At 49.7% G+C, this 9,551-nt stretch overlaps 1 protein-coding gene across 1 annotated transcript in view; it reads left to right on the top strand.

Annotated features, from left to right (window-relative positions):
* Nucleotides 1-1,565: 1,565 nt before the first annotated feature.
* The window catches only part of KCNB1 (potassium voltage-gated channel subfamily B member 1), a 139,796-nt gene continuing 131,810 nt past the window's right edge, over nt 1,566-9,551 (top strand). Inside the window, exons 1-2 of the mRNA XM_068149891.1 lie at nt 1,566-1,968; nt 2,994-3,659. Of these exons, the coding sequence (XP_068005992.1) occupies nt 3,093-3,659 (567 nt within the window). The 5' untranslated portion in view covers nt 1,566-1,968; nt 2,994-3,092. The remainder of the gene's footprint in view (nt 1,969-2,993; nt 3,660-9,551) is intronic.

Raw genomic sequence — 9,551 nt, 5'->3', positions numbered from 1 at the left:
AGCATTATGTGCAGGGTGCAGAGATGTTCTCTGCTCTTCCCAGAGTCCTGCACCTCCCCATGCACAGCCAGCTGGAGGGTCTGCCCTGGGCAGAGCTCCCTCTCACAGCTTCCACCTGAGACTCCGGTGTGATTTTTCAGTGCTGGACAGAAGGTGTGTGTGGAAGGGTGAGCATGCAGCAGCAGAGGAGTCTGTGCTTCCATGCTGCTCCTTCATGTGCCCTCCTCTAAGGCTGGTTCTCTACTAGGTGAATGACATTGGCAGAGTAGCAAGAGTGATGAAGAAAGATACAAGTGACCTGCTAATAAAGCCAAGCTGCTTCTCTCCCATTGTTTGAACTGTGTTGAATCTCCCTGCATTAAGCTCCTTATTCTCCTGTCAGCTGGAAGTTTCAAAGCACTTTGCAATCATTAACAGTTTTGACTACCTAGGCCTGAGCAGGGGGTTTCATCTCTGCTGTAAGAGGAGTAAAGTAGGGCCTGCAGGTGAAATGATGAGATAGCACAAGGAGAACTGAAGTGCTCTGGATACTGCCTGTAGGTTTTCATTGGGTAGGGAGAGCTACTTCAGTGAAGGAGAACTAGAATAGGATCTAGGTGGTCAACAGGTTTTATTCTCATTTCTTCCTTCCACCTCCCTTCAAGGTGATCTTGCTCTCCTCTTTTAATTTCCTCTTTGCAAAAGAAAGGTAGTGACCCACTTTTTGTCAGAAATCATGAAATGTACAGCAGATACACCATTGTGAGAGGTACTGGAAAGAAACAAACACTGCTTGGGATTTCAGAAAGCTATCTCTAAGAAAGGTGCAGACATTCAAGCACCAAACATAATAGCATTACAGGATAATAGGGGTTGGAAGGGACCTTTGGAGGTCATCTAGTCCAAACTCCCTGCCAAAGCAGGTTTACCTTGAACAGGTTGGCCATAGCACTGACATTACGTGCACTGGGCAATGGGAGCCAGGTGGGAGCTAGGGAAGGAAATGTAGAAAGTGCAGGAAAGCAGCACTGAGCCTCTTTTTCCCTAGACAGTCACATAAAGTCAGAGACAAACAAAAAATGGAAAAATCTCTTGCTATTCCTTCTATCTGAATCTGCAAGCATATGCAACTATCCTGAGAAAGGGCCCTTTCCTTTGATGTGGGCTGATGACGAGGGCCAGCTTCACTCCTCACACGGAGTGTTGAGCAGCCTTATTGAGCTCAGCTGCTCCTGGCTCAGCAAGTCAGGCCTGGGAGGCAGCAGGGGCCCTGCTGAGCTTATTCTCATTCTCTGCTCATCATTTCTTTTCTGGCACAAATCTCTGCTCCTCTTTTCACGGGTGGTACCAGCAGAAGCTGAAGAATGGTGGGAATAGCCCCATTCCTCCTAAGGAGGGATGCTGCCGCTCTCCCCCAGGTGTTAGGTCTGTTCCAGGCGCCTCCCCCACTGTAAATCAGCCCTGGGAAGACGGGGCCCGGCTAGGAAAGCGTTAACCTGCCCTGCAATGCTGCATCCCAGCTCACGGTGGAGCTGCCTTCCTCTCTTCCACCCCCAACTTCCAATTCACTCCAAACAACTCCGGGACAGAATTGCAGGGAAAAGCTGGAAGCTCAGACTAGACTTGTTGATCTCCGTTCCGAGGCAGCAGAAGGAAGTACCGGAGCTTTCCTTTGTGTCTGCCCGGAGAGAGGGCTGGGGGGGCGGGGGCAGCTGCGGCTTCGGCGTTGACTGTAGGCAGGAGCAAGGAGCTGCCGCTGAGCGAAGGCCTTGGAAAGCTTCCTGCCGAGGGATCCGATTTACCTCGTTTCCCTTCCCCTCCCCCTGAGCTCCGTGGACAGCCGGGAGCGCCGCCGCCATCCCTCCGCCTTGAGGCTGTCCGCGAGGGGATGCGAGCGGGGCCGCCCCTGCTGCCCGCCCCGCCGCAGGATGTAGCCGCCCTCGGCCCCGCACAGCCCCGCACCGCCTCGCTGGGATCCCGCAGGAGGAGGTAGGTGCGGGCCGGGTTTGGGCCGAGGGAGGGGAGCCTTTCCCCGTGTGCGGCGGCGGCCCGGAGGCAGTGTGGGTGTTTCAGTTTGGGGGCTGGGGGGAACCTGAATTGGCAGGGAGAGGGGCCGAGCTCCCGGAGCTGTGCCGGTTGGGCATGGAGAAGCCGTTCCTTTCCGTGCCGGGGTTTCTCTTCGTGCCATCTTGTGTAAGCAACAGTGCTCAGGGCTGTCACAAGCCACCCGGCTCTGCAAGAAAGGCTCTGGGCTTTGCCTAATTTCGATTTTCGATGATTTCCCCGTTCATGCAGTGGTCGGCGTGGGGTGTGTGGAGAGGCGTCCCTGGGCAGCCAGGAAGAGCGTATCGTAGGAGTGACTGGAAATGCCCCCTCTTCCCTTCCCCACCTCTTTCCTCGGGGAAATTTGCAGTACAGGAGTTAGAGAAAGCCTCCGCCTCCCCCTGCAGCCTCCACGGCTGGGCAGGGCGAGAGGCACCGCCGGCTCCGAGGAGCAGAGGTTGCCCCATCTGGGTCGTAGGGATACTCCGGGGTCAGCGGTCCGGCAGGGTTCCTCATTGCGGCCGGACGCCCAGGGGACGGCGGTGGCGGGGCCAGTGCGCCCCGGGGTTGGAGACAACGTGCTCTCCCGCCACTGCCTAGCAGCCCGGGTGTGAGCGGCGGTCGGGGTATCTCTGTATTCTCCTCTGTCAATCAGCACTTCCTAGCCCTTTGCTAGCAGAGGCCTCAGCCTCCCAGCTCCCCGGGCCGGGGCGTGCAAGGGATCCTGCCGGGGCAGAGCAGGGGGACACCCGGCCGCCGCCCGGGGGAGCTCGGCGGCAGCGCGGGGCCGGCACGTGGGAGCGGGAGGCCTTCAGCACCGCGGACAGCGAGCGCCGAGGCGCCGTTCAGCACCGCCAGGCGGACGGCGCCGCCGCCCCCTGAGCCGATTAGTGGGGCCGGGAGCGGATCAGGCCGTGGGGCGCGGGGCGCCGGCCGGGTGCAGCGGGACCCATGGTTGGCCTCTTTTACAGCTCTGGGGCATGGAGGGCAAGGAGAGGTGAGCAGAGCCGGCCCCCCAGTGCCCTGCCCCACGCCGTACCTTGGAGCGTCCAGACGGAGGGGGACCAGCGATGCCTCTGGGGATGAATAAGCATGGATCTCGCTCTACTACCTCTTTGCCTCCGGACCCCACAGAGATTGTCAGGAGCAAGGCCTGCTCCCGAAGGGTCAAGCTCAACGTGGGGGGGCTGGCCCACGAGGTTCTCTGGCGGACCTTGGACAGGTTGCCACGGACCAGGCTGGGTAAGCTCAGAGACTGCAACACACACGACTCCCTTATGGAGATCTGTGATGACTACAACCTGGAGGAGAACGAGTACTTCTTTGATAGGCATCCCGGGGCATTCACCTCAATCTTGAACTTCTACCGTACTGGCAAGCTGCACATGATGGAGGAGATGTGCGCCTTGTCCTTCAGCCAGGAGCTAGACTACTGGGGGGTGGACGAGATCTACCTGGAGTCCTGCTGCCAGGCCCGCTACCATCAGAAGAAGGAGCAGATGAATGAGGAGCTGAAGAGAGAAGCTGAGACACTGAGGGAAAGGGAAGGGGAGGAATTTGATAACACTTGCTGTGCTGAAAAAAGGAAAAAGCTCTGGGACCTCCTGGAGAAACCCAACTCCTCCGTAGCGGCCAAGGTAAGATCCCTACATTTCTTCTCAAGTCTTGTCTATGTCAGCTTGTGACTGGTGACATTTATAGGAGGTGTTGCCCTGCTGTACTTGATTTAGTGTTTAGGCACTTGTGGCTGGCTGGATGCTGTGAATGAAGTGTAGAAAACCTGGGATGCAAGCAAGTTTTAGTGTATCTTTTGTCAGTAGTTTGATAGGGATCTGGTTTGAGCTTCCCTGTGGCAGCCAAGGATGCTCAGTGTGGGTCAGCACACACTGATTCGCGTGGCTGGAGGTTGTAAACTTGTTATCCAGTGGTATGTCTTGGTGCATTTTGTAACACTTTTTTTTTTGCTTTACAATGTGTGTCTCCTATTGCTTAGCCACACTGGCTTTTAAGAAGTGGAAATCTACTCGAACTCTTAGACCTAGGATCAGTCAGCAAAAAATGCCTTCCCTTCCAGGGCTTAATTTAAAATTTTATGCCATCTCCTAGTTGTTTGTATTGTGCAGTCCTAGGCTGTGGGTTTGCTGAAGCTGGTGTTGGAGTTTAATCCTTTACCTGATTCCAGCCTATATTGAGTCTTCCCATGCATTACTACTGCAGCTCTGTCAATAGTTGAAGTGCTGCTTACTCTTAAGTTGGTGCCAGTGCAACAGTTCTATTTGGAGACATTTGGAAGATAAGATCCATGTTAGGAGAAACCAGTGTCAGAGTTGGCTCTGATAATTTAGCTGTCTCATGTTAGTCACATTCTTTAGTGAGGAAAATCTCGATGAACACAGTGATTCAGTAACCATGGGGACAAAAGTGAAGGGGAAGAGGTTGAAACTGTGGGATGAATAACTGAAAAGCATTAGAGACTGAGCAGGAGGAACCAAAACTTGCATTTTCTATGCACTGGTGTTCTCATTGTATGGCAAAGAAGTAGAACAAGACCCCAGCTATTTCAAATATCACATCCCTGTTGTACACACATTTGCCTTATCTCCATCCCATTGGAAGTCTGGCTTCGGTGGGCTACTTGTGAAAGCAGGCTACTTCTTTCCCACTCTTTTCTCTTGCAAAAATGTTGCACTTCATGAACCAAAAGCATGCCTGAAAGTTTGGGGAAGAGATTTTTATGAAGTGTGGAGCTAAATGGCTCATTTTGGCAGGGGAAGGGAGAGGCATGGTCAGCTGCTGAACCGATTATCAGTTCTTTAATGACAAATGGAGCCCCAGAATGTCTTTTTCTCTCCAATGGCACAGATGACAGTGTGCTGTACGCATTAATCATTTATAAGGCTCCTTTGGCACGGTCTTGGAATCCTGAAACACAGGCCCTGGGCTTTGCTGTCTGTGGCACTGACTCAAAATCCATTAGAGACTGTTGATGTTCATGATTTATTGTATATGAGCAGGGGTCATTCTTGCCAAATAAGTGTCTTTTGTGATTTATAAATGAAACATGCTCCAGCTTCATTTTCTGGGAAAATTCTCAGAGTAAGTGCATTCAGCATTGTGGGCTCTGGATTAATTGAAAGTAAAAGGTAATGTGTTGTTATCCTTCCCATTTAAAGCTACCATTCTGTGACTTTGTTACGGTAATGAAAATGGGACTGTGTGTTTTCAGACCTCAAATATTCCAGCAGTTCCCAAACACAGATTGCTACTCATTGCAAGTGTAGCAAGGAAAAGGGGCATGATGAACAATTAGCTTACCAGGCAGGGACAGAAGAGCTGCTAAGCCTATTTTTTATCCCATTTTCTCCCTGCTGGTGGATAGCTTTTCTCTCATGCTGGAGTATGCCCTTTGCTCTGATCACCTTCACGAGAATTTATTGCATATATTGGATAGGCTGGACACAGTCTTCAACTTTTGATGGAAGGACATGGGAGAAGGACTTGGCAGCCTGACCTGTTATCTGACCTACCCAGCTGTGCCCAGACTTTGTTTCAGGCTGCATTTTCTAAATCTGAGTCTCTGCCCGATAGCTCCTGGCCAGCTTTCCTCAGCTGTCTGCTCAGCAGAGCACTTTCACTGAGGCCATGAGCCTCCAGGAACTACTGTCACCTTTCCTAAAGCCAGACTCTATCTGCCTTGCCAGGTCTGGGAGCTCAAACTGTTCCTCTAGAAAGGGAACAAAGTAAACTATTCTGAGGTTTAATGACTGTCTCTGAAGGACCTGAAATCACTGCTGGGAAAATCTGTACTACTTTTGTTTATTCTTTTTCTTCAGGCTCGTGCCACTCAGTGTAAAGCTTTTTTCCATTCAAATGTAACAAACACATTCTCCTTTCATGTTTTCTTTAAGAAGTCTGGGAAATGGCCACAAGTGCAGGTTCTCACCCAAACTCATCACAGTCCCTCTGTAAACCATGCCCTGTCATCTAACTTCTGCTCCAGTGTGGTGTCCTTCCTGCTATTCCTGTTTGTAATTCAACATCTTTGCACAACACCTGACCTGACCCTTCCATAACAGCTTACTGTAGAACTTCTCACGGCTATACTGGGACCAGTTGAATCCTGAGAGCAATTTGTTTTCTCTTTGTGGTTGGTATTTGAAAGAAAACAAAAATAACTAAAGAAATTGTATGTGATGCACCTCAGCGTGGAGAGCAACATTCAAACGAGAGACAAACAATCTCTTAGACCTTAATTTTTGTTGTTCTTTTTATCTTTTGGCAATTTACCCATATCTCTTGACTGATTTGTCTGAGTTTTAAACTAACCACCTCATGGCAAGTAGTGTCTCCTTTATGTGTGGTGCCTCGCCCTGTGTGTGACTGGAAAGAACACAGATTTTCTCATACCCACTCTCTGAGAGCTTCCAGATTTCTGCAGTGAGAAACAAGAGGACACAGTCTCAGGCTGCACCAGGGGAAGTTTAGGCTCAAGGTGAAGAGAAGGTTCTTCACTGAGAGAGTCAGCAGCCATTGGAATGGGCTGCCCAGGGAGGTGGTAGAGTCACCATGCCTGGAGGTGTTCAAGAGGGGATTGGATGTGGCACTTGGTGCCATGGTTTAGTCATGAGGTCTGTGGTGACAGGTAGGACTTGAGGATCTTTGAGGTCTCTTGCAGCCTTGGCGATTCAGTGATTCTGTGTGATTAGACAACTCTTGATGCCCCTGCTTGCTGCCTTGTTGGTCCCCAGCACCAGAGAGGGGTGTGTGTTCCTTTCCTATGATGCTGCAGTCCATTGCAGCCATAACCAGAGCTGCACCATCCTTGTGCAAAGTGCCATGAAGGTGTGGGGCAGCATCCCAGCCCTTCCCCATGGCCAGACTGTGCAACAGGCACCCAAACAATTTTGCCTACTAGTCCATTGAAGTCAGAGTCACTTGCTTGTGTCATACTCCTCTGTGTTCATGTTGCCCAATGGGAAAACCCCTATGCACAGAACTGAGGACTGAGAGACTGACTCTCACAAATGGGAAAAGAAAGCCAAAAACCCTAACAGGCAATTATTTCATAAAGCTCTTCATTCCTCTCTCTCCAGCCTCACAAGAGACTTTAAAGGCTCAGTTTCTCCTGCTTCCTGTGACTTTATATGCCTGAATATCCCTGAGAAATACTCACTGCAGTCTTTGTGGATGCTTCCTCCTCTTCCTTCAGTCACTGCTTTTGCATATTCCTGCTTATTTTTATCATTCTCCCAGTCTCCCTTAGCAGTTTGGTGGTTGGGTTTTGTGTGGTGGTTTTTTTAAATAGCTTTCCTCCTGTACTTTGGTGTACTCACAACATCCATTTTTAACCATAGATGACTCTGGTGCTCGCTTCTGTCTGGGTTTACCTTGGACGAAGACGAGGTGCAGGTATTTTCTGGAGCAGCTATTACATTTTATTGGGTGGTAGTTTTCCTCATAAGAGTAAAGCAGCTCTCCAGAAGCCAAGAGGAACTGCTGTTTTTCTTTTGGGACTTAGTGTCCATGTCAGGGCAGTAGTGACTAGCAGTTCTCCAGCACTTGAGTTTGGGCTTTTAATCTTAATTACTCTTTCCTTGGCCAGTGCTAAGTCTGGGCAGCTGGGTTCTGTCACCCACAGCCCAGCTAGCAGCCCTGGGTTTACAAAGCCCATGGTTTGCTTGTATCTGCGACTCATTTTTCTGATGCAGCTACTTGGCTTTTCTGCTCTGTGTAAGGGTCTTTGCCCTTCATCCAAAGAAACCCTTTGGAGAGTCTCAAAAGCAGAGCCTGTAGTGGGTTTTTTCTAGAGCCATGTGGATCTACCTGCCTGATGAGATGTTCCTACCCCTTGGGAGAGCCAGCCTAGCAGGAAATCCAACTAGGCTTCGTGGCATCCTGAAAAATCACAGACTGCAGTTGTTCCGTGCTGTCCAGAATAAACAAATAATTAGACCAACTCAACATCTTAATTAACTTCTATGGTCTTGGAAATCTTCTGATCACCTGGGCCTTTACAGCAACTCTGCAAGGCCATTGCCCTTTTTGCCTCTTAGGAGGAAAAGAAATCCTTTCCTTTTTTAGCCCTTACAAATTATTTCCCTGATCAATATTTGAGCAATTAGTGTTGCATGGGGGGAGGGGGGAAGTCTGCTTGTCTTACAGACTCCTCTGCATGTGCTGGTTTCATCTATTTTTCTCTTGCTGTCCTGAAGGCTGAGAAAAACACGATGACATCACCCACTTTGCAAAAAGCTTCTCTGCATATCTGCATGTCAAATAGGATGTGCACTTCCTCTCCTCCTCTCTGCCTCCACTTCCCACTTGTCCCTGTCCTGTTGGGAGCTCAGCTGCAGCAGTCCCTCTGTTCTGGCAGGCTATTTCTCATCCTTTCCCCTGTTCCTACTATGTCTTTGCCAGTGCAATAATATCTCTTTTATCCTTGAAAACATGCATCTCCAATTCGGTAATCTTATTATGCATGCCTCTACATTTGTTGAACAGCTTTTCCCGAGCTGCCCACTGCTCTCTGCTGCTAATCTCTGGATGCATTGCTCAGGGATTGGGGAGGTTGCTCTGTAAGCTTTTTTCCTTATTATTGTTGATAGTAGTGACAAAATAAGAATGATAAAGCCTCTTGGAGATGCATTCGCTACATCTAGAGCGTTCTTCCCCCACATGGGCTTTCTATTCCTGGCCCTCCCTTATGGCATGCAGTTTTCATTCATCTCTAAACCTGCCTGAATTTAGCATTCAGCAGAGGAAACCTCGCTCCCTAACTGAAGGGCTCACATCTTAGCCATGTCTTGTCTGTCTCTGAGACCTCTATCACAGGACAAATGTTGACTTTGTCTGTAAAGTCAGATTGCCCATATTTTACTTGCATTTGTGAGTCTCCTTTTTCTGATGCAGCTCCTGCTTTGGCTTTTCTGCTGTATATAGGTAGGAGTCTCTTTCACTTCATCCAAAGTAAAAGCTTGCCTTTGGAGAGTCTCAAAAGTAGAGCCTCATTCCAAAGTCTTTCCCCTGGGTTCAGGGATTTGCCACTTTGATCTATAGCTTATTGCTGGGTTTCTATCACGGCACTGTCTTGTGGACCCATAAACAATTGTGGTTCTGTATCAGTCTTTTTGCAGCTCCTTTCTGGGTGTTAGTCCTTCCAGTAGATTTCTTAAATATTTTGTTTGGGAAGCCCTAATTCCTATGCTTACTTCCCTGCAATGTGTCCTCTGCCTCCCACTGATGACCTTTCCACAATGTATTCCTGTGCTGCCAGTTCCCAAAACTCCTCTGCATTACAGCCTCTCTCAGTTTAAGAGGGAGAGGGAAAATACTCCTAGTAATATTGCCAGGCTGGTAATTAGGTCTGGTGATTCTTTCCTGGATTCTAAAGAATGTTACTGGGAGTCCCTGCAACACAGGAGACATCCTGGCCATGACTTTGGCTTGTTAATCTCTTAGTGCAACATTGCATGTTATTTCTTGGGTGGGAAGCATCTGCCAAGAAGAAGCTTGTGCTAACCTCACCAGAT

This window comes from Melanerpes formicivorus, unplaced genomic scaffold (genome assembly GCF_026170545.1).
Source record: "Melanerpes formicivorus ecotype bairdi unplaced genomic scaffold, bMelFor1.0.p_v2 SCAF_19, whole genome shotgun sequence".
NCBI classification, from domain to species: domain Eukaryota; kingdom Metazoa; phylum Chordata; class Aves; order Piciformes; family Picidae; genus Melanerpes; species Melanerpes formicivorus.
Note: the sequence above shows the minus strand (reverse complement) of the source record. Positions and strands in the feature narration are given on the sequence as shown.